The 26,296-nt window shown below is 34.2% G+C and overlaps 2 protein-coding genes across 2 annotated transcripts in view; both read right to left on the bottom strand.

Annotated features, from left to right (window-relative positions):
* The window catches only part of LOC127851186 (uncharacterized), a 162,786-nt gene extending 149,664 nt beyond the window's left edge, over positions 1-13,122 (bottom strand). The window contains exon 1 of the mRNA XM_052384817.1: positions 13,094-13,122. The gene's annotated coding sequence lies outside the window, so the exon portion shown is untranslated. The remainder of the gene's footprint in view (positions 1-13,093) is intronic.
* LOC127851188 (uncharacterized) lies at positions 3,312-25,111 on the bottom strand. The gene is made up of 3 exons (XM_052384818.1): positions 24,876-25,111; positions 12,371-12,464; positions 3,312-7,917 (listed from the first exon to the last, which is right to left on the bottom strand). Exons 2-3 carry the CDS (start codon positions 12,452-12,454, stop codon positions 6,607-6,609), a joined length of 1,395 nt encoding a protein of 464 aa, XP_052240778.1. The 5' UTR covers positions 12,455-12,464; positions 24,876-25,111; the 3' UTR covers positions 3,312-6,606.
* Between the last annotated feature and the right edge of the window lie 1,185 nt (positions 25,112-26,296).

Here is a 26,296-nt window from a genome sequence, read left to right on the forward strand (position 1 = left end):
TATTAAAATTAGCCAATCGGGGATGACAATGTCCGATTTTATGGTATATATCGTCTAAAGGAAATCTTGTTTAAGCCAATGTTTATTTAGCGGAAATTGCCGTTCAGGAAAAGGCTCAAATAATAAATATATGAGTCTTAAATACATTATATACGAACAATCCGATAGTTGACAGAGCTTATATAAATTGCAGACTACTGAGCTTCTAACCGTTACAAAGATTACTGATTTAGAATTTCATAGGCTGTTAGTTAATGATATGTCGATTTTTTTATTATGATATGAAGCGACAATAATGTTTCTTGTTCAAATATAAGTTGAAACCTTTTTTTTTTATTTATTTTTTATTTTTAACTCTTTCGAGATAGTATCATTGGGACATATAAGCTCAATAAAGGGTCACTCTGCTTTATTAACATCAAACAACATTAACAGAGTAAATTCCAGTTTTTGCTCTGTATTTGATCCGTTAAGCTTTGTAAACATTAGGGCATTCTACTATTCAGAGGCGGTTTAATGTCATGGCAAATGTACAATATTATCGCAATATCTTCGAAACAAAAAGCTACTTAATAAGCATATCAATTAACAGGCGAACGACCGGTTCCGGATATATAGGACGCTACGTCGTATGCATCAATCGTAAAGTTTTTGACAATTTAATGACATTTACAGATTTTTACACAGTAAGAGGTATGGGCGGGAAATAGCGTAACAGGTGTTTTACAGCACCCGATGGTATAAACGCTGGTTAAAGTAACCGCTCGGTTATATTCAAACCTTGGTAAGTTTGCGGTTATTCAGGTAAAGTAACCTTCAAGGTAACTCGATTGTATAAACACGATATACCGCAAAGTAACCTAACCGCGCATAGTGGAATTTAACCACCGGTAACTTTAACCAAAACATTTCCACAATGCATTTTCTAATGACGTAATTTCCGCGGGAAGTGTCACACTTATAAACAGAGACATGTATTTTTTTATCAAATTCATGAAATTCACAATAAAATAAAAGGTAAATTTTAACCATGAGTTCATCAAAATGACCAGGGACAAATTGATAATGATGTCGGGATTGGCTTCATTTAGCGGAATCCCTGGTGCTTACAAACTGCAAGAGAGTGCTAACAAAGCCGTCTATTCTTCTAGCTGTTCTAGATGTAACATAAAAATTATACGTGGTCGTCGTAACATGCTAGACTATTCTTCTAATTTGGCTTATGTTTAAGAAAAACTTACTTACTTTCTTGTCCAATAAGGGAATTTACCATAGACAAATAAAACATTGTTCAAGATTAAATATATCTTTGTATGCAGAAATCTGCAAATGCAACCGAGTTCACCAACGGCTATTATTTGTGTCGTGTTCTAAGAAAACTGGGCATTTTGCATGTGCGTAAAGTGTCGTCCCAGATTAGCTTGTTAAGTTCGCACAGGCTAATCAGGGACGACACTTTCCGCCAAAAATTGATTTTTGTTAAGAAGGGACTTCATTTTAACAAAAAATGTCCTAAAAGCGGAAAGTGTCGTCCCTGATTAGCCTGTGCGAACTGCACAGGCTAATATGGGACGACACTTTAAGCACATGCATTATGCCCATTTTTCTCAGAACACGACACATTTGATAAACTGCTCCGGTTCATTTTAACAGCAGTAATGTACATTGAGTACATGACGTAGCTTGTGACGAAGAAAGTTTATTGAGTTCTCATTTGAATATAATGATATGATGGCATAAGGGTCTTTATTTAACTATGCTAAAATAATTATCAAAGACCCTAGATGCAAACTCGTCAATTATTGAATTGATTATTTATGGATTTTAAAGGATTATTAAAAGTAAGATACTAGTTCGAACGTGTTATGTTTTTTGTTTGTACTTTTGTTGTTCCCTGTTCTCGGAGAAATGATTTTAACATGGGCGACATTGATGCATCGGATCACACACGGCATACCCATAACAGAATATAAGAAACACGTTATGTGCGTCCTTAAATTCGTCGTCCGGAAATCGTATTGCCCTGTAAATTAAGTCAGATAGTGTCAGTCGCTGCAATTTGTTGTTTACTCGTCGAAATTGTGAAGGTCGTCGATGGTTAGCTTTTATAATGTCGCGCGCCGCGGCCATTTTGTGTAAGTTACCTCTCGGTAACTTGTAATTACCCACCTAGGGAAGCAGGGTATGTTTTAACGGGGTTTTAACCGATCGGTATAACTAACCAAATTTTATACAAACGCTTACCGACCAGTAACCAACATGTTACCGACTTTTAACCGTCGGTATGTGGTTAACCGCCGGTTTAACTGTTTATACAATCGGGTGCAGGTGTATTACAAAGCGGTTACCAAAATTGGTCACTCGTCATGCTTGACGTATTGGATCGAATCGTCACGCTTGAAGGCCTCGCTATAGCGATTTATTAAAGAGGCATATTCAAGGTTAATACGTGTTTTAGCGGCTTATAGCAATCGCTCCGTATGAGCAGTTTAAACAAAATGAAAAAACGTCAACACTTATATACTGCAAACAAAACAACAAATGCGGAAGCAAATCTACTTGACATAACGGTGAATGAAAAAAACCTCTGCTATGAACAATCCCCTATTAGTAACAAATAGAAAAACAGACAAACAGGAAATAAATAACAAACTGTCCAAAGTTCTAACAAAAGAAGATTCTTCCTTCATTAGAGAAATTGTAAAGGAAACTGTGGAGCAAATAAAGGAGAAACTTCTTGGAACTGTTATACGCAGACTCGAAATCCTAGAAGGAAGCGTTTTGAAACAAAAACGTGACCTTGAAAAAATTCAAAATGACGTCTTAGAAAAGAACAGACAAATCGAGGAACTTAAAAGCAACAAGAGTGCCAAACTTTCCCAAGATACGCCCGTTTTAAGGCATTGGACAACTTGATAACTTTACCATGATCCATATTTGAACTTGACCTTCATATCATCTAGACACAACTTCTGACCAAAGTTGGTGAAGATCTGATGAAAACTACTTCAATTAGAGAGCGGACACCATGTTAAATACTTGAAATGTACTAACTGACCTCGTGACCTAGTGTTTTACCTGACATGACCCATATTTGAACTTGACCTACATGTAGATATTGTCTAGCCACAACTTCTGACCAAATTTGGTGAAGATCGGATGAAAACTAATATCGACAACAATATCTTAGACAAAATTTCAACCAAAAACATATTTCTGTCGAATGTTCTATCGGCATGGTGTAACGTTACTCATAATTTAGAAACCAAAATAAACAGTAAAATCAATCTATGGAACAATAAAGACATCCCTACTAATAATAAAATGTTTTTCTATACAAATGGTTCGAACGAAATACAACATATGCAGAGCAATTATACGACTACAGAATACACGACTTTTGATAACTTATGCTACATATTCGGAATACATACAAGTAATTTCCTGATGTACTACACATTGATCAAAAGTATACCCATACATAGTAAAACTGTTATCAATACAAATAACACACCATATACTCAAACAACTTTCGTAGAAAACATAATTACAAAACAAAACAATCAAAATATTTTTAACACTTCAAATGAAACATCCTACCGAAATATCTAAAGCTCAAACTAAATGTCAAAACCTTCTTGGGGATAAATACTTTAATTGGAAATGCCATATACATCAATTACTGATAGCATACTGAGAAATTTTCAATATAAATACACCCAGAGAGTTATAACTACAAATAAATATCTTATTTAGTGCAACATATCCAACACAAATCTATGTGATATGTGTAGTGAACATATTGAACCAATATAACACATTTTCTGAGAGTGTAAACATATTCAACATCTTTGGAATCAATTGAAAACCTTCTAGAGAAACAATAATTAAATGTTAAACTATCTCTCTTAGGCATCAGTTTGAGTGTAAATACCTTCAAAATACAATATGTTAATAACGGTGTGAATTACATAATCATATTAATTAAATATTTTATATTCAGCATGAAATACAGAAAACAAGTATCAACAATGAACTATTTTATTAATTATTTAAAACTGAAGATTCAAATTGAAACAGATATTCCCTAAACAAGGATACACTTAATATATTTGAACAATAATGGAAAAACATTTACTTTTCATGAATAAGTCCAGTATGCTTTCTACCCACTTTATGCAACTCATCATTATTCATAACTATTCTGTTGTTTTTTTGTCTTTTTTTAAAAACACCTATCACAAACAACTAAAGAAAACAAATACACATTAACTTTTTACATCAAAAGGTAACCACAAGGTCAAAAAGTATATATGAGCAATCGTGTGTAACATGTTTGAACATAATTGCTGCTACATAGTATCACGTTGCCTTATATTGAATAAACAATAAATAAATAAACAGGCTGCAGGACCTGACGTTTCAATATTTGAGAGAACTTGAAGACAACAATTCTTATTTAAATTTGTTTTTAGTGTAGCAAATTTAATTTATCCACACATTATTTTTTACACGAATTTGTTTTTACTCTCACCACAATACACGTTTTAATGTTGAAAAAAGAAGCAAACTATCAACACAAAAACATATTGTTAAATGATGACATACATTATTGATCGCAAATAATAATAAAATAAGTGTCTTTATTGCACTTATGTCGACATTTTTAGTCAAGTTCGAAATTATTCTATACAGACTTATCAAAGGGACATTAATCCCACGTATGTGTTCACACTAAATTTAACCACGCCTATCAAACATAAGCTGTATTAATATATATAGGCATTCAGTTATACATTTGGCTACATTGAGAGTAAAATACCGCTAGGTCATGCAAATGTTTCAAAGTTTCATTTAAAGTAAAACTGTTAGTTCTGTGTTTGTTTGAAACATAATTCATAACGCAATAACCACTTATTTTGCTAAACAATATTCCGCAAACCAGTTCTATAACAGCCTACAGCTGTCGTTGACCATCTAACCGAATAATGGCATGCTGTGTGCATTCCAATGCATGCCATATTAACGTATTGAATAATATGAATGTGCATATTGGACTAACCTTACAACCGGGTTCAACCTCAAAGGCCATCGACATTTCCAAGGCGGAAAACCATCATTAATCATTGTTATTTAAAGTGTGTATCGCCCTGTAATGCATACACAAATGGTCACTTTATGAATACGATACTACTACAATTTCTCTCCTGCTAAGTTCTAAAAAGTCTTATCTCAAAAACACATGATATTAAATAAATTCGCAAAGATACAATTCATAATTACGTCCATATAACATAAACAAATTATAATAGCAAGTCAAGTTGAATACAAACATGTCTGAATTCAACATCATTTAAACCTCGTGCCCAAGTCAGTCATTAATGATCATACAACGAATGACGTTGCGTGATTCACCGATAATTTGTTCTAGGTGTGTATTCAATTGTTGACCATTTGGATTACTGTGTTGCTTGACTGTGTCTGCACTATTGTACAGTATATCTATAAAATTTAAGTTTTAAATACAACACTTAGCACTTAAGATTGAGACTTCAATAAGACAAAAACACCCTTTTTTCTGCCAGTATGCGCAACTCAAATTATATTGAAAGGGTGCATTGAATAAGAGTTATTCTTCGTGCATACAACATTATTTAAGATTGTATTACTGAATTTCTGCGCTTTCTAAAAGTTTGATTATAAGCAATATATTTACTATACATTAGTGCTTAGCACAACTTGATCAACATGTGTATACACAATCAATGAGAATGAAATTATAATGAACATGAATTGAAAATAGTTTAAAATAAAACGACTTTATATGAAATCGATAAATTAACTTGCAATACATACATATAACATGCTTTGGAACTAAGCTTTCGAATAATAGTTTGACAATCACAGTTTAAAATGTTTATTTCGAGTGCCTAAAACTAAAACGATATTTTTCAAATGCCGATCCAACGTTACATATATTAACGATACATCAGTCATATAAATTGTATGCATTTAAATACGGGCAATAATAAGCAATTATATCAAGAAGCATGTAGCCTATAGAGGAAATAATATGTTATTTTAGTAAAGATATTAATAGGCATAAATGCATTATCGTATAAATCGTTGATATGCCCCTTTGAAACTAAGAATACTTTATAAGCTGACTTGTATACAAGGTATTCGTCGCGAGTTTAATATAGTTATATCATCACATCATGGGGAATCCCCTTTCGTTGTGTTTTTTTTTTCGAAATTATTACGTCATTGAGCGACCAGACTTACTTGCTTTATAAGAGCAAATTGTCTGGGGGGTTTTCATAGCAGGTCAAACAGTGACATGGTTTCGTTAAGTGGCGTACGGCTAATGATTTTCACATAATCCGAGTTTGTTGATGTAAAACTTTTATCATATACGTAAACCTGCCAATATTCGCAAATTCATGATAATAATGACAAAATAGCAAGTACAATATAAAGAAGTGAAACCTTATAAAAAAAGCAAATACAATCAATTCTTGAAAATTGGCAACAAAACAATCTTTGTATTACATGTCTCTGATTAGTTCCTTCGGCTCCATTAACTTCTTACACTTTAATGCAGTACTACATCACAATTCTGTAGAGGATGTCATTCAGATCATTAACAGCACATCCGTCTTTGCGCATCCGTTGTGCCACCTCCATCATTATCTCCACCTTACGTCTCTTTATCTCCTGCAAAATAGCATTGTGCTCGTCGCTACACTGTCTGGTCATTTCCTCCAGACACAGTATCTCAAGCTCCATCCTTATTTTGCTGAACCACAACATCGGCTCTGGGGACGCGATGACGGCCTGTCGTATCCTCTGTAATCTTAGTATAACTCTCGGACCTTCGTCCATCATGTCCGTAATATCTGCTACCCATTTACTTTGCTGCTTATCCTGCAAACCACTTGCTGCCATTAAATTTCTTTCCGGAATCATGTAGTATGACAGTTGTTGTGTGGCAATAGCAGTCTTAAGGGCTCTCAGTCCGTCATGTAGCCAGTATAAAAAACTGCGTTTATAAAAGTTATGCTGTGGGTTATTCTCAGCTTGCCAAAGTACTATATTTTTAATCACGTATGATGTAACTTCTTTCTTACAAGGCTTAAGAACATCTTTGAGAATCATTTTAAGCATAACATACACTTGCGTTTGTGTGCTATTAAGATTGTTTACAAGTACTGTCTCACCAGGGTTAAAGCACATCCTCCATTCCATGTGCTTGTAATCACTTCCCTTAAACCCGACTGGGGTTAGGTAGGCTCCGAATGATACGACTTCCTTAACTATACCTGGTGACGGCCAATGACGGGTTCTGGCAGCCCATCGTTGTAAGAAACTGGGGCAGTGACAGCGTAGTGCGGGTACTCTGTCTAAATGCCATACACCCTTAATTGTCCCCGGTATCGACGGCCCCGCTTTTTCATGATCCGCTACATGTGATTCTGTAAATTTTTCCGAACATTCGTCTAGGAATAAACTACTACTAAGTAGACCGGCTCCATATCCATTATCACACAGGGAATTAGTAATTTGTATAAAACGTGTATGCCCTCGTCTCTCTTGTAACAGTCTGCAGTGTCCTGGATATACGCGTGTATCCATCCTAAACACGTCTAAGTCGTCAGGTATAATGTTAAGGTTGATAACAGCTTCCACACAGAGGACACCCTTCACCACGTGAAACATGTCCCAGTCGCTTTCGAAAATGCAGGTAAGTCCCTCTGCCTTGCTTCCTGCTATCAATTGAATGAAATGAGGTGATCGTGTTGCTGACTGCCTACTCAACTCACTGTATTTCTCAACCCGCCATCTTCTCATCTCCTCGCCGTATCCCAGCCGGGTCATTATAGTACATATTTCCATGGATATATTTTCGACATGATTCTTAAAATACAAAAGCACAATATAAATGTTAGTTCACGATGAGTATTTAATTATATTTTCACTATAAACTATTAAATGCACGTTCCATACATTGGTAAAAATGTAGTTTCAGATAATGTTTATGTTTCAGTTATTCATACAAAGAGCGAAGAGCTTTCTAATTTTTAAATAACATAAGAAATAGAAAGAGTTAAAATAAATGCATACATCATTTGTATCTGCATTTCATGTTGCGTGTTTTATTAAGTTTCATAAGTAGTGTTGTAGTATTTATTGTAGTATGGAAATTTGAAATTTATGAATTACATTTTGTATACGTTAACATTATTTAATATATAATAATTGACTAAATTAATTATCATGGGTCGAATTTTTTCAATTATGTTTAGCTTTTTCACCGAATCATATTGTTTCCTAAATTATAACACGTGAATAGTACGTTATTTTCTCATTATCATCATGTAAAATTACATTTTTATTTCATTTAGTAAGATCATTGAATCTCGTACATTTATATACTTGTTGTTAAAGATGGATGGAGTATAAACATAAACGAAGTTCAGAGCAACAGACTGGTAAGATCGAATTAAACTCGAGTTATAAAACCCTGATTTGTAAAGCGTCAGGCACCGTGCGTTAGAAACGTAATTTCGAATGATGCCGAACACTTAGTCTTACCAGATTAATCTTGTTTAATAGGTTATACGTGACACATCTTAAACAAAAATGTACATGCATTCATATTGTAGTGACGTTAAATACAGTTCCGTGCGTTCCTACTACTAACGCCAATATGACCATACGATTTACACGAAATTCAGTAATAACTCGTTTGAGAACTGCAAAACTGTAATTAAGTAAACACAAATTCCCTGCGTACTTAATCGCATGTGATTACTGTACATAGCGCTGTGTCTGGCATCGCTTTCAATTCAGCCCTTACCCATGAGAGACGACTGTGCAGGCTGCTGTGGCTGGGAACGCTTTCAGTCCCGGACTTACCTGAGAGTGTCGACTGTACAGGTTGCTGTGTATGGGAACGCTTTCAGTCTTACTTGATGACATACCTGAGAGTGACCGCTGTACAGACTGCTTTGTCTTGGAATACATCTCTATTTATCAAAATCAACATATATTTGCTGCGTATGCATTTTTTTCAGACCGCACTACAAATTATACATGCGTCAAACACGTATTTTAGAATGCCTTATGTTAAGCAAAATGGCACGCGTTTATTCGGTACATTGATTTTAAGGGAGACTTGAAAAAATAGAGGAACCGAACGGATATCAATAAGTTAAATGACCAACATATGTTTACATACTTGAATGAAATAGGCATACATGCTGTCTAAGACGTTTTTATATCGGGTTGTGATCAGGATAGGTTTGCTATGAGATGCACAACGTGAGTTTCCGCATTAATTTTCTTAGTTAATGCATACAAAGCGATTTGCGCTGATAAACCAGCTAGCGTTGCACTTTATATTTGTGCAATATTGTTCCCATTTAACACTATAAACTTAACTAGATTATTCCAGGTTCACATCAAGTAAAAATTGTCAATTTGCTATCAGTGCCTTTTTAGTATTAAGCTCACAATATACTAATTCCAAACCTTTTGTTATTTAATGTTACATATCCAACTGTAGTCAAAAATAAAGTAAACATTTTGAACGTCGGAATCCCCATATTATAACATGTTGTTGACGAGCATTCTATTAAGCTTAATGCATTTAAAACATAAGAAGATAGATCATGAGAAAGAGAAGAAAGAATTTCATACGTTTCCAAGTTCGCTGGTTGTTCATGTTTTTACCAGAAGTTTTAAGCTGATGTAACCCGCATTCGCGCAAGTTTCCATCTGTAGGTTCCAGTCTTAAAACATAATTTTGATTTCTTAGTGAACATCAATACTTCCTCTTTACACAAGTCTACATTAAATAGCATACGAGTGGAGTTAATTGAACACATGTCTTCCAGTTTATCAATGTGTGTATACTTGCACATCTCAATTATTTAGTATAATGTTACTTACATTCTCTGAGTTACCCGTACCTAACGGCTTCACATGCCTCTGTGTCTAAGAACGCTTTCAGTCACTTACTAATTACTATTTTGCGTCTATTAAGAGAGTAGTGTCTGGGAACGCGTTTAATCCTTGACTTACCCGAATCTGACGGCTGGACAGGCTGTTGTGCCTAGGAGCGCGTTAAGTCCTTGACATTCCCGTACGCGACGGATGCACTGGCTGCTGTGTCTACGAGCGCTTCAAGTCCCTAACTAACCGAAAAGGCTGCAAAGGCTGTATTGTCTAGGAGCGCTTTCATTTCTTTACTTACCGGTACGTGACGGTTGAACCAGCTTATGTGTGTAAGAGCGATTTTAGTCCGTTACTTACCTTAACATGAAGGTTGCACAGGCTTCTGTTTTTAGGAGCGATTTCAGTCAATTACTTACCCGTATGTGAAGGCTGCACAAGTTGCTGTGTCTGGGAGCGCTTTCGGTCCCTGACTTACCCGTATGTGAAGGCTGCACAGGCTGCGGTGTCTTGGAGTGCTTTCAGTCCCTGACTTACCCGTTCGTGAATGTTTCACAGGCCGCTAAGAGTGCTTTCAGTCCCTGACGTATCCGTAGGTTAAGGCTGCCACAAGCTACTGTGTCGAGGAGTGTTTTAAGTCCCTGACTTACCCGAACGTGAAGGTTGCACATGCTGCTAGAAGCGCTTTCAGTCCCTGACTTACCATTCTGTTACATATCATATCATATTTTTTAGAAAAATAATGTAAGTGAGTTAATAAAATGTAAATCAGATAAAACACAAATACCAAGTTATACCCAGTATTGTCCATAAAACCATTAAATTGAATTTCATTTATGTAAAAATAAGAAAGTATTATTATGATTCCAAACTTTCCACATGATGTAGTTGGTTCAAATGTAACAAATAGTTTCTAATTATTAATAATTAATGAATATGTTTTTAAAGAGACCAATAATTATATAAGTTATATATTTAAGTAATATCTTTATTACCCAGTAAAGCCCATCCAAACTATCCAAAACAAACACAAAATGAATTGCATTTTTTTCAGAAAAAAAGTAATTATTATTATGCATACACATGAAGTAGAAGTTAACAGTGTAAATAATAGAATAGATTTGCTAAAATTAATAGTTTTTTCTGTTATGTACTAATTTAAAATCATTAATATTATCATTATGCAAGTTGTGCTGTTGTATAATTGTGTAATATATCTTCCATACACAAGTAATGCCCATCCAAACAGACAAAGAAAAAGAATTTCCATTTTCATGAAAATTTGAAAGAATTATGAATATGTTTTCACATGAATTAGAAGTTGACATTCTAACTAATAGTTAACAATTGTTAATAGATATGTTTTTTTAATATGTATCAAATCATTATTATCGTACAAGTTATACAATATTGCAATATTTTTATTACCCAGTATTGCCCACTATTGCCCAGTAAAACCCAGTAAAACCCAGTAAAACCCGGGTTTTCCTAGTATTACCCGCCCGGGCCGGTCAATACTATAAAACCCGGATTTTATGCCAACCCTGGCTAGGAGCGGTTCAGTCACTGACTAACCCGTGCGTGACGGTTGCAGAGGCTACTGTGTATAGGAGTGCTATCAGTCCCTGACCTACCCGTACGTGAAGGTTGCACTTGCTGCTAGGAGCGCTTTCAGTCACTGACTAACTCGTATGTAAAGTTTGCACTGGCTGCTAAAGCGTGCTTCATTCGCTGATTTACCCGTACGTGAATGTTGCACAGGCTACTGTGTCTAGGAGTGCTTTCAGTTCCATAACGTGAAGGCTGCACAGGCTCCTAGGAGCGTGTTCAATCCCTAACTTTCCCGTACGTGAAGCCTGCACTGGCTGCTAGGAGCACTTTCAGTTTTTGACTTACCCGTACGTAAAGGATGCACAGGACACTGTGTCTAGGAGTGCTTTCAGTTACTTACTCACGCGTACGTGAATGTTGCAAAGGCTGCTAGGAGCGCATTCAGTCCCTGACTTACCTGTAGGTGAAAGCTGCACAAGCTACTGTGTATACGAGTGCTTTCAGTCCCTGACTTATCCGTACATTATATTTGCACAGGCTAACTGTGTCTAGTATTGCTTTCAGTCCCTTACTTGCCAGTACATGAAGGTTGCACAGCCTACTGTGTTAAGGAGCGCTTTCAGTCCCTGACTAACCTGTACTTGAAGGTTGCACAGGCTGATATGAGCGTTTTCAGTTCCTACTATGTATTTTGTTACGTCTGTATTGAGAGATGAGTCTAAAAGTGCTTTCATTCTCTGATTTACCCGCGATATGACTGTACAGGCTGATGTGGACTGGAACACTTTCATTCCAATGCTTACCCGTGAGAAACGGCCGTACAGATTGTTGTATCTTTGGGCGCTTTCAGACCCTGTCTAACCTGAGAGTGACGACTGTACAGGCGGTTGTGTCCTGGAACGCTTTCAGTCTGTGATGTGGCTCGATCCATGCCTCCTTCTGCCATTTTCAGTCGGCTGTGTGTGCATAATTTTATTCAAACATTTTATTTCAATGAAAAGACAAGAGAGCTGACATGTTAGCCCGAATACTCAATTTCGTAAGAGATAAAATATAGCCCTAACCCAACATACTAACAACGGCCTTTTGCCATTGTGCTTATGTGTGAAAGGATCCAAATGTTCACGAAATAGTCGATAGAGCCGTATTTGTGCGTTCAATTCCTACACAATACAAAACGATTTCGCAATAAATACATGGGATCCCCAGAAGGTATTGTATTTTTGAATTTTAGGCGTGTCCAAACCTGATTATCGATACAAGAAATGCAAAATAGTCATGTTTCATAATTGTCATTTAAAAATATAGATTTTCGAACTGAAAAAATAGTTATTCAAATTAATACAAAACACAGTTAAAAAGACAATGAAACGTTACAGTCGTAATTAATACATGTACTTTTGAAAATGTTTCTGCACTTTCGATTTCAAATTCGTTCAACACTTAAACACACATTCTTGAAAGAGTTAATATTATCGAGATAAACATTTTACATTATTGTGTCAAAGAAACGAAACTAAATTGTAATATATGTAAGTAACCATTTAAAAGTCTGCGAATGTTTACTCATTACAAATGAACCTACCATCAGTGTAATCACTCCATGAATGCGAGCAGTAGAAATCACTAATATATAACATACAATCTTTTAATAGCGTTTGCATCACACTAAAAAATAATTTATTGACCGGCATGAAATAATCAACCTCGACTATCTCCGTAATGTTCTTCAGACCGAGAGTTTTATGGATATTTAACTTGTCAAATACAATATTTTCATCGAAATACATTTTCGTAGATCCATTCAATATTGTATTTTCGTTTGATCTTAAATTCTTGGATTTTTATAATGTTAAAATAAAACTACAATCGTGATACATCGGCTATCTCCGGACTCCTCCGTAAGATAGGCAGATTTAAGGAATCAATCTGAACGCATCGGACAGTGGGCTACACCACACCGTCTCTCTGATGTACGTAGGCGGCCGTCATATTGGATTTGGAACTACTTTAGAAAACAAGATGGAGGCCCCTCGTTAAGAGGAAAAATTGAAATGTGTGTTTTAGCTCGTCTTTTTCAAGATAACATTCTTTAAGTACTAATTTAATGTAGATCTGTGAATTCCCACAACGTACTTTAAAACTTGTTAAAATTTAAAGATGCCATTACTGACATACTGATAGGAGTACTTATAATATTGACATCGAGTAGATATATAAATTAAATCGACTGTTTTTGTTATATTTTGTGAGATACGAGGATTGATTACATAAACTTGATAAAGTATGAAACACATCACTCATTGTATGAGCATGGATGGCCGATTGATCCAAACGGTAGACTTCTACTCCATGGGGTCAATGGTTCGAGCACATTTGAGGGTTACTTATATATTTTTATTCAATTTTATTCTTTTTTATTGCAGCTTTTTAGATTCAATGTTTGCATTTATCAATATAGCATAGAGTCTATAATGACAAAAATAATTTGGAGAGTTCTTATGGTATAGTTAGATTTTGTGACATTACAAGGATTGCTTATATGTTAATAAAGTATAAAATAAACCACTGACTATATGGGAGCACTGATGGCCCATTTGTTTAAGCTTTTACTCCAAGGGTCAGTGGATCGAGCCCAGTTAAGGGAGATTTCCTTTCTTTTGTTTTTCTTTTTTTTATTGAGGTATTTTGCTAAAATGTTTACTTATCAATTTAAAGTATTTAATAACAAACTTCAATACATGTCTAATTTGTGAAAATGTCCCTTTGAAATTGCTAGTTTTCCTCTTACATGCCCTTGTATTTTAAGATAGAATACTTTCCTCTCCAGAGGAAAGAGGTATGGGTTTGAATCCCATCGGGGGCTTCAGAGGATGATTCATTTTGAGACAAATGTTAATATTTGCTTTAGTGTATCCCAAAATTAACCTAATATTAAATATATAACTGTGAAAGATAATTCAAAATAATGTTTGTTTCTATATACATTGTGATCCATGGACATGAACATTCAATTATGCAAGAAACATGTATGATTTGAGGGAAGAATAAGACAGCAAACTTAGAATGGACATTCATTTTAGATTGTTTAGTAACTAAAACTATAAATGTTGTAAAGCTTGTGTATGACGTCCTTGCTTCTGGACAGCAGAACAGTTTAGGCATAAATGATTACTCTTTTTCTTTAGAATCAACATTGATGCATTATTACCTAAGCAAAGTTGAGCTTTTTAAAAACTCTAATTGGGAACTGAATTTTTCATGTTCGTTGCTTGCAATTTACCAGTACTGAACATGATGTTACTGGTGAATAAATGCCTTCTCTCTTTACACTTTACAGGGAGATGGTGTTTTTCATAAATATCCAGGTTAATTTGTATAAGACCTCGTATCATATTTATATACATGTAAGCTACCCGGTTTACATTTATGATGATGACATTTTGTGTTTGGTTGTAAATTTACAGAGAAAATATACTACAGCCGCATGTCACCAGAGTTGTTAAAAGGGCATTTAGACAGTATTGTCCCTGACTTTTGCCCATTTTGACATATTCTTATAAACAAGAGGGCCACAATGGCCCTGTATCGCTCCACTGCTGAAAAAAGGCTGAAATAAATATTCTCGGCATGTGCAAATACTTAAATATAGGCCCTATTTAAGCACATGTACACTTTTGTGACCCCTGGGCTGGGCCAAATTTAACCCCAGGCGCATAATTTGAGCAAACTTTGTAGAGGACTACTATACCTCACTACATACAAAATGTGGTAGCCCTAGGTCCTAGAGTTAAGGATAAGAATATGTTAACAGTTTTCACAAAATAAGCAAGATATAAGCGTATATAATGTTTAATTTTGTGACCGCGGGTCAGGGTCAAATTTGACCCAAAGGGCATAATTTGAACCATCTTGGTAGAGGACTATAAGATGTTACTGCATACCAAATTTGTTAGCCGTAGTCTGAATGGTTTTCGACAAGAAGATTTTTAGAGATTTCACAAAATAGGCGCTTTATAAGCGTTTATTCAATTTTGTGACCCCCCGGGGCAGGGTCAAAGTTGACCCCAGATATATTATTTGAAAAAATTTGGTAGAGGTATATTAGATGCAACTACATACGAAATTTGGTAGCCCTAGGCCCAATGGTTATGAACAAAAAGATTTTTTATGTTTTCACAAAATAGGCCCCATATAAGCGTATGTTCAGTTTTGTGCCCCCCCCCGGGCAGGGTCAAATTTGACCCAAGGGGCAAAATTTGAACAAACTAGGTAGAAAACTATAAGATGTCACTAAATACCAAATTTGGAAGCCCTATGCCTTATAGTTAAGGACAAGACGATACTTAAAGTTTTCACAAAATAGGCACTATATTAGCATATAATCGATTTTGTGGCCCCCAGGGCAGGGTCAAATTTGACCCCCCGGGCATAATTTGAAAATATTAAGTAGAGGACTATACAATGTCACTACATACCAAATTGTGTAGCTCTAGGCCTAATGGTTATGGACAAGAATTTTCTTTTAAGTTTTCACAAAAAAGGCATTATATAAGCATATGTTCAATTTTGTGACCCCTGGGGCATGGTCAAATTTGACCCCAGGGATAAATTCGAACAAATTTGGTAGAGGACTATAAGATGTCACTACATACCAAATTTGATAGCCCTAGGCCGGATGGTTATGGACAAGAATATATTTGAAGTTTTCACAAAATAAGCACTTTATAAGCATTCAATTTTGTGACCCCGGAGCAGTTTCAAATTTGACCCCAGGGGCATTATTTGAATAAACTGAGAAGAGAACTATTACATGTCACTACATACATAATTTGGTAGCCCTATGCCATACAGTTATGGACAAGAAGTTTTTAAATTTTTCACAAAATAGGCCATATATAAGCATATGTTCAATGTTGTGACCCTCGGCGCAGAGTCAAACTTGACTCAAGGGGCATAATTTGAACAGACTTGGTAGAGGACTATAAGATGTCATTACATACCAAATTTGGTAGCCCTAGGTCCAATGGCTATGGACAAGAATATATTTGAAGTTTTCACAAAATAAGCACTTTATAAGCTTATATTCAATTGTGTGACCCCCGGGGCAGTTTCAAATTTGACCCAGGGGCATTATTTGAACAATCTAAGAAGAGAACTACTACATGTCACTTCATACTGAATTTGGTAGCCCTATGCCATACAGTTATGGACAAGAAGTTTTTAAAGTTTTCACAAAATAGGCAGTATATAAGCATATGTTCTATTTTGTGACCCTCGGGGCAAGGTCAAACTTGACCCCAGGGGCATAATTTGAACAAACTTGGTAGAGGACTATAAGATGTCACTACATACCAAATTTGGTAGCCCTAGGCCCAATAGATATGGACAAAAGATTTTGAAAGTTTTCACAAAATAAGCACTTTATAAGCATATATTAAATTTTGTGACCCTCGGGACAGGGTCAAACTTGACCCCAGGGGCATAATTTGAACAAACTTGGTAGAGGACTATAAGATGCCACTACGTACCAAATTTGGTAGCCCTACGCCCAATGGTTATGTACGAGATTTGTAACGTTTTCACATAATAGACCCTATATACGCATATGTTAATTTTGTGACCCCCGGGGCAGTGTCAAATTTGACCCCAGGGGCATAATTTGAACAAATTTGGTAGAGGACTATAAGATGTCTCTACATACCAACTTTGATAGCCCTAGGCCCAATGGTTATGGACGAGAAGATTTTGAAAGTTTTCACAAAATAGGCCTTAAATAAGCAATTTTCAATTTTGTAACCCCCGGGGCAGGGTCAAATTTGACCCAGGGGCATAATTTGAACAAATTTTGCCATTGGAGCTAAAAACTGATTCTTTGTTTAGCGTGCCAAGGGGATGGAGGAACATTTGTTGGTGCCTTTTTAAAAAGTTGTTTCATTGTGTGGAAAATTGAGTTTAAAAATGTATACACAATGCCTTATTTGTGGCAAATTCCAACAATGTCTGTGGTTTTTCATGTAAAAACAAGAGATATGTTTGTCAGAAACATAATGCCCCCTATTGCGCCGCTTTGAAGCCGTATATTTGACCTTTAAGGATAATCTTGACCTTTCAGTACTCAAAATGTGCAGCTCCATGAGATACACATGTATGCCAAGTTGCTATATTCAATATTGCAAAAGTTATAGGAAATGTTTAAGTTTTCGGACAAACAGTTAGCACATATAAGTTGGTTTTACAAATTCACTGAGTGTAAACATTGGGCACTTATATAGCTCAAAGTGACCGGGAAACAAATTCTTGTGTTCTGATTTACATACATGTATTTACACTTGCAAAATTCAAAGTTAAGAATGGTAATTGTTCTCTTATTGCCAACAACTGCATAAATCTTAACATTGTAAACTGGTTGTTTTGTCTTTATTACTACTTTTGTACATTCTTATGTATTGCCCTCTTTATATTAACTTTCAACATATATATTATATCAAGTAATTGTAGATATCATATGTTTTGTGACGTAAATGTGTAGGGTTCTTGTTACTTGTCACACCCATTTCCATTTCATAATGTCTTAACACTGATATAGGATATTAGTGATTTTTTATTATTGTATTTATGTAAACTTATTCTCTATGCTGATGAAAGTGTCATCCTTTATTTTCACAAAGATCCTTGTATCATCAGTAGTGTTTTTTGTAAAGAACTTGAAAATTGTATTAAATGGTTAGTGGATAACAAACTGTCTTTACACCTTGGAAAAACTGAATGTATAGTGTTTGGTTCCAAAAGGATATCTAAACTTCATAATTTTAATGTATAATGTAATGATCACACTATTGTTTCTCAATCATCTGTTGAACACCTTGGTTCAATATTTGACACTGATCTTTCTGCTACATCTATTGTTAATAATATTATTAAAAATGTGAACTCAAGAATAAAATTATTCAGGGGCATAGCTAGCTTTTTTTTAGCTGTAGGCCCGAATATGTTACATAAAAACAGGGTGTGTGTGCGGGGTACCCCCCTGGAAATTGTTTAAATCCCATAACGCCTGTGGTGAGATTTAAAGCATATCTAGACAAATAATAAGGTAAGAAAATATAAGAATTTGGCCTGTATTTTTTTTGATATTTTACTTTTTTATCTCAATGTCAGAGAACTAAATTTTACTGTATTATCTCTATACCTAAAATCTAAATTTTAAAACAATATGGAACAGAGAAACATTTAAAATTGTAACACTCACTTATTCAAAAGTCAAACCATGGGAATTCTTTCCAATAATACTGTCTGCATGTCTATATAGAAAGAAGTAGAGTTGATAATTGGAAGATATGTCCTTTGAACAAGACCAGAATCCATTGCCTGAGGATCATGTCAATATGAAATGCAGATTTCTTACACCTCACCACCTTCAGGGTCAACATTTTAATGCATTTTTCGAAGTTGAAGCAATTTTAATTTTTTCATGTTTCAAAAAAAATTGTAGGCCCGGGCCTGCTGTGCCTAATAGCAGCTACACCCTGTTCTTGTATAGACAAAACCACTGTTCAAATATGGAATTAAGAAAATTGTTATGTAACTCATTGGTCCAATGCCATTTTGACTATGCTAGCTCTTCATAGTACAATGGTATAAGTAAACAGTTAAAAAATAGACTACAAGTTGTAAAGAATAAAGTTGTTAAATTTATTCATGGATATGACTCTAGAACATCTTTGAAAGTAAAAGATTTTAGAAGTATTGGTTGGTTAAATGTTCAAAACAGAGTTAAGCAAATAACACTCAACCATGTTTATAAAATTGTTAACAAGAAATGTCCTTCTAACATGACCTTTTTTGTATAATAAAATTAGTTTAGTGTCTGATATACATAGTGATAACAGTAGACATAGTAAAGATAACTTTTATTTACCGCAATGTCCTCAAGTGAATGGTTTTACCAGCACTACTTTTAATTATAAACGATCAAAGACTGGAACTGTTTACCTGCTGATGTAAAAATCATTAAAAATGAATAAATATGAATTTGAAAACAGAGAAAAAACTTCTCTCACAGACAATATGATTGAAATTGAAAGAAGATGCTGATTTTATTTGTTACTAGTAGTCTTATTGTTTAAATTAATGTTTTATGTGATTGGTTTGTTATATATGTATATATATATATATATATATATAAATATATATATATATATATATATATATATATATATATATATATATATATATATATATATATATATATATATATATATTTGCGTGCGTGCGTGTGTGCGTGCGTGCCTCTGTGTGTGTCTATTGATTATTAAACATTTATATATGTGTTTTTATATTTATATTTATTTATATTTATATATGTGTGAATATAATTATATATGTATATATTTTCATATGTATGCATGTATATATTTATATATCTTTAAATATTTATTTATTCATAGTTGACATTTGCATCTCAACAAGCATAATTAAACTTGTGAATTGAAAGCCTGTCAGCATCAATACGTAAAGGTGTACAACTAGTTCTGATAGATATAAACCATGCAAATGCACGTTCTATTTTTGTTTGTTAAAACGTTCACATAGTCAATGACTATGACTAGTATTTTCTCAATCCAGAAATTCAATAGATTCTTTTGCGTTTACGTTTATTGTAAGACAACACATCATATTTTGTAAGTTTACCTTATTTGAGTCTGCGCATTATTGTCGACAATAATTTTCGCGTGAACTGATTAAAACAGATTTTTAATAATGAATTTTGCCACTTTACCTAAATTGTTGTTTCTTGTTAAAACAAAAAATATCCGCTTTTCCCCAACGTAGTATCGTCAGTAAATTCACTATCACCATGTGCTGAAGTTGGTCGATTATACATTCGTAGATAGAAAAGAATTCTAAAACAATCCATAATACTGTCATTTATTTGCAAAGATTAGAAATTGATACAAAACATTGTTTATTGGTTCTCCAATATTCGCCAAATTTTGATTCAATAAGGATTTATAGATGCATTACAATGTATTATTTCCTAAGTCAGTCGGTATTGATGTATTCCTCTGCTAAAGAATAGACTTATTTAAAGCAAAGTTTGCAATATTTTCCTTCAACAAATAAATGCTCAACTTCAGGAAAAATTAAAAAATAATGAAAAACTAAAAAACACTCTTACACTCTCTTAATGACATTCCTTCAACATATAAGTATACGCAAGTCAATTTTCATAATACAGAAAGGGTAATCACGTGACAAAGCAAAGAAGATAGCGACGTTCATGCCGAGACTCGAGTTTTCGCCGTTTTATACCCTTTATTTATGTATAAGTTGTTTAAACGCCGCTCTTTTTCCAACCATATCAGCAAGAAAGTGATAAGCGTTTATTAAAATTCGTTTTATATTTGGACTTAACTCGCTGCGAATTTTCTTAGTGGAGCTGTAATAAAGTCATCGCAATAAACAATTTCGAAGCGAGTAAAGTCGAGATATAAAACGAATTTTAATACGAAATAAACGCTTATCCATTAAATATAGTATTGCTTTACAAAGGTAAACATCGTGTGTAAAGGGGTATTTTGTAAAATCATGCAACCGGATGAAATAAGGCACACGTATTTAAGATATGAATACGAAATATATGCGGAAAATGTTTGTGTTGCCGACGATCGGTTACGCGTGATTTCTTGTTTTTAACACCAAACGCAGCAACAGCTGTTAAGGAGAGAGCAAAAAAATTAATCATTACCAAATGTTGAAAAATAAAACAGTGCCAAAAACATATAATAGCATGAAATCGCTACACATTAAGTATGTTAAAATACGAAAGGTATTCATTTCAACGAAAATTGGCAATCAAGTGAAGTACTGCAGACAACTATGCCAATTGATAACAATGAAAGACGAGCTGGCAAAAAGGTAAGTACAACATTTCCATTTAAATTATTTTGTACAATCGACTTAAATATATATTTAGAATCAACAGTTGCAAAATAATAGTGTTTGCATTTCAAAACGTTTCAAGCGCTTCTTTAAAATCCTATTAAATAATTTTGAAAAGCAACTAACTAAAGTCATCCTTCTATAATTATTTACATCACTAACAGCACCTTTTAATGCAACGGGATTATTACCCCTTCCACGCCGAGGGGTAGATCTTACGCCAATAACTGGTGGAGCGTAAGTGAGAAAAATGTTAACTGGTGTTCAAAATGGCGGCCAACGGCTGATTTTTTATGTTTTCGTGCGAATTTTTGAAAGGTCAGTACATTTACCATGCTTATTCGACATAATCCTTACGCACCGGATTATCTTCTGATATCCATTTAACCTCGGTATAAATCCTGTACATGTATTATCACAATATATGCATCAAAATTCGAAAATAACCCTCATTTTCATAACTGGTGAGCACAGTACCACTTTCCGTAACTGGTGTTTATGAAAAAGTCCGAGTACATACATACAAAAAAAGAAAACCCAATAAAATAAGCATGTTTAGGTTTTCTATATTAATTAGTGATGTGTTATTATAATCTGTGGAGTTACACTTAAAAGTACATTGACATAGAGGGATATGGGGAATATGTTTTCAATACAAGTGCGGACGTATTGCTTTCTTGTGCGCACGAATTGATTTTAGATGCTCAAGAATTGCTTTCACGAGCGCACATAATAGTGAATGCATACGCACGTATTCACGTCTGCGAGCGCACGTAATATATTTACCCATATATTTTGTAGACAATAAACACAATAAACAATGTATATGGTGGGTTGGGAAAAGTAAATTGATGTTGATTAATTAAACAAATGTGTGGAGAATTAATCTTCTATAGCATTACGGCTGTAAATAACAATACATTATCAAGTATTACATGATGTTTTAGGAATTTATTACATGTTGCATGCTGGATTATATGGTATGGTAAACAACACTGACACTTGTGTAGTAAGTAAATTATGAAAAACATTCATTTAACTACACTGCAATAAATAGTTTTAATTAATATAAGATAATTATCTTTTTAAAAAATGTGTTGCCCTATTTCGATTTGGACCATGGATGGAGTGCCAACTACTATTACAGGAAAAAAAGATTCAACATATCAGAAAGGGCTTCTCTTGTGAACCATAACGTATAACAACAGCGAATGACTAAAAGAGTCTTATAACATTCATAAATATGTCAATGTACTCCGAAGAGATGCGTTCCGAGAAAAAAATCTTTTGCTGAAAATGATTTTATATGATAGCTTGGAAAGACTGCCGTTCCTTCCAAAGCTTAGTTTGTGAGGTCTAAGCATATTTATTTGCTGTACTTACTCATTTCTCTATCTGTTTGTTAACAAATGCTCATCTTTATTATAATAATATATTTAAAAACATATTTTAATACAAACGATAATGCAAATTATCTGTGAAACTAGCAAACCATTTAAAATCAGATATACCGGTACTATTCAAGTCATTCAAATTCAAAATGAGTTGTTTTACCAAATTGAATATCAAATAAGTGTATGATTGCAACAACATACATGTATTCTTAATTAAAAAATAATTTGATTGGTGGTCAGTATAAATAAGGTGTGCAATGTGTTTTAACGTATTATAGTAAATGTTTTACAGTTGATTGCCTGCATACGATCTACATTCTGTATTTTGTTCTTTTCAGGGAGGAGATGAAAGTACAGTCAAGTTACCATTAGCGGATCATTACCAATAGCGGATCACTTTGATGTTCAAGAATGCGTATCACGATTAATAGTTATTATTTTTAGATGATACTTAGCAGTCAGCATATTCAAGGCATTTTCTTTAAAACGCGATATTTTTTTATCAAAATCGGGCATCTTTTTGTCAATAATTTTAGTGGGTTTTGCCGACATGTACATACGACTTTATTTAATTCCGTCTCGTTATAAGAACGAGGTTTCACATTTTGCGCGGCCACATTTAATAACTATGTTGGTAAGTAAGAAGTATATGCATATATTTAAAGGCCATTAAGTAGTCTTTCTGCCTGCAAAACACCATTTCAGTTTTGTTTCGTTTTTAAGATTGTGCATCACCATAAAGAGGATGAAGAATTAGGGCAATAGCGGATCAAGCGTGTCCTGTTTACATGAGTAAGTGGGGATGTCTCAAAAAACCATCCAATTTTGTTACTGACATTAAAATTACGTGTTATGGCTCACAGGTGGAAGTAACGTACCCTGGAGCCAAAAAGAGGTCCGTTTCGGGTCTCCCGACTTGGCGCCGACCCTCAACTTTTTATTGGGGTCGACAACAACAAACATAATAATAATAATAACAAATTCGTTCATTTTCGTTCATATAAGATGTAATATCAAGCAAACAAGCATATATATACATGTATTTCTTATAATAAGCTTGAGTAATCTTCCATTCTAGTACCCGAAAGACAAAAAATAAATCCCTACCTACCTACCGTTTTTTTCCAAGGAGACCCCAAACGAACCTTTTTTTGGCCTGGATAGTATATTAGCCCAGGAGCCCAATATTTCAAATAAATATATATAATCATGTTTTATGAGAGAAAACATTGACAAAGAGCAATGAAAAAAGTCCCTACCCTCTGATATTGGAATCATAACAAGGTCATTAACTAGAATTTATCATAGACCTGTCTCTGCGGGCCGCAAAAATGTCAAAATAGCTTTAATCAAAAGCATCCCTGGGTCCTCTTATGGGGAATTGGACAACCTTTAAAAAAATACTTCAATTAAATCTGTCCAGCCATTTACTCACAGTCGGCTGATAACCAAGCAACATTTCTTGCCCGTTTTTACTCAATGTCAATTTTACTCTCATAAAACACGAGTATATATATATTTATTTGAAAATAATATTGGGCTCATAGGCCCATATACTATCCAGGGTACGTTACTTCCACCTTTGTTATGGCTGTAACGGAATTTTTTAGTCTTATGTTTTGGAGAATTTAAAAATAAGAGATTACTGTGTATGATACATATAGACATTATTATGATAAACATATACTGTTCATTCAAAAAATAAAACAAAGCTATTAACCCATAATAAAGGCATTTATGCCTAGCGTCTAGAAAAAAAGCATTGGCAAACAGCGTAGATCCAGATGAGACGTCGCATGATGCGGCGTCTCATCAGGGTCGGCGCTGTTTGCTTGAAGGAATTTCTGTAAGAAATATTCTAAATAAAGAAATAAATATACTAGACATCCCTAATTTTGGAAATAAATTGATCCAATTTAGAAGGATGGGAGAGTCCACTAGGCATAAATGGGTTAATATTGGTTATTAAAAGTATATGTATTTGTCTGTTTCAGGCAGCCACTGATGTGGTATAAAATCAAAACTTACTTGCAGCCCCGTTTAAGTCCTTTTTATAATGCGAAGGGTTTGGAAATATAAAGCATTGTTCACGTTTAATATAATATTTATCTAGGATATATAAAGTATTGTTCACGTTTGGTATAATATTCTTCAGTATACATATTAATTATTCCGTAATTATTTATCATCATTCTTCTTTAAATACTAAATACCTACTGTTATATTACAGCTAGCAACAACGAACTAACTTCCGTACATATAACTCGTACACTACATCTAACGCGCACCCCACACAGGCAAACTACCAATCCTGAACATCACAGCACCTCATGTACATGACCTGCAGTCCTAGTTCTAAATCGGTGAACGCGTAAACAGGATGCTGATATCACGTACACCACCTGTGTGGATAAAATGGGCCTGGTTGAAATGGTTAGTGTTTTCTCCGGTTAATGCATACTTTGCTTGTCTATTTCCACGGCTTGCAATATGTACACTACTATATAAAACACATCGTAATCACTGTTTATTAGCAAATCAACTGTATGCAATTTTTTAATCACATTATACAAGTACAAGATTCATGTTTTGACAGTTTAAATAGCGTTTGAGATGACCCTTAAGTGGTTTTGATCACGCGATCGGTTATGGCTACAAGTGATCCGTTAATGCATGAATTCCGGTGTGAAAAAAAGTGCTACAAAAGATATTGTCTACATTTGAAATCAGAATTTTTGCTTTAACAGTAAGCAAAGGTAATATTTTATTAAACTTGTATAAAGAAGTATCAAAACATTTAATGTTTTTCACCAGCACAACTTAATTACGCTAGTGATCCGGTAATGGTAACTCGACTGTATCTTTGGAAAAACCTTCTAGAGGCTTGAAATGATATCGTGATCGATGAACAGTTAACGCAAATAGCAATTGTTTAAAAGTGTCATGGAGTGATGAATAAACGGTTAACAGAAATAACAAATGTTCAAATGTCATTGAGTAGTGTTTTCAACTCTTTTTAATTAACCTTGACAAACTAAAATAAATGTTCCATTGAATTACCTGATGGTGCACGTATTGCAGTGAAAGAAAAATGTCAAATTTAACATTGAATCAAAAATTAAAATATATTGTTTTTGACAATTAAACAAATCCAACAACATTTCATGTTTATTTCTTGGTGCATTGGTAATAAGATCTTAAAGCCCCCTTCGTGACTGAGGCTGTCGAGCATTTTCATTAAGCATCTAAAATTATTTTCAGATATACATGTATCTAGTGAACGTCTTAGCACTCATTATACAAAATAGTGCATAGGTAAACTGTTGTTTATAAATGCAGCCCAGTTATCTAAAGTTTTAGATTTTTAATTGATAAGATAACGGTTGTTTAATATTTAGTACATGTTTATGATAAATCGCCGACTGGGGCACACTATTAATATCGCTTCG

This window comes from Dreissena polymorpha, chromosome 11, assembly GCF_020536995.1.
Source record: "Dreissena polymorpha isolate Duluth1 chromosome 11, UMN_Dpol_1.0, whole genome shotgun sequence".
NCBI lineage: Eukaryota > Metazoa > Mollusca > Bivalvia > Myida > Dreissenidae > Dreissena > Dreissena polymorpha.

What these genes read in the sequence shown, in the direction of transcription:
- LOC127851188 (XM_052384818.1), bottom strand. Translation starts at nt 12,454, where the DNA reads ATGGCAGAAGGAGGCATGGATCGAGCCACATCACAGACTGAAAGCGTT. An exon ending in TGTACAGTCGTCACTCTCAG is followed by an intron (nt 7,918 to 12,370) that starts GTTAGACAGGGT and finishes TTGTATTTTAAG; the next exon opens with AATCATGTCGAAAATATATC.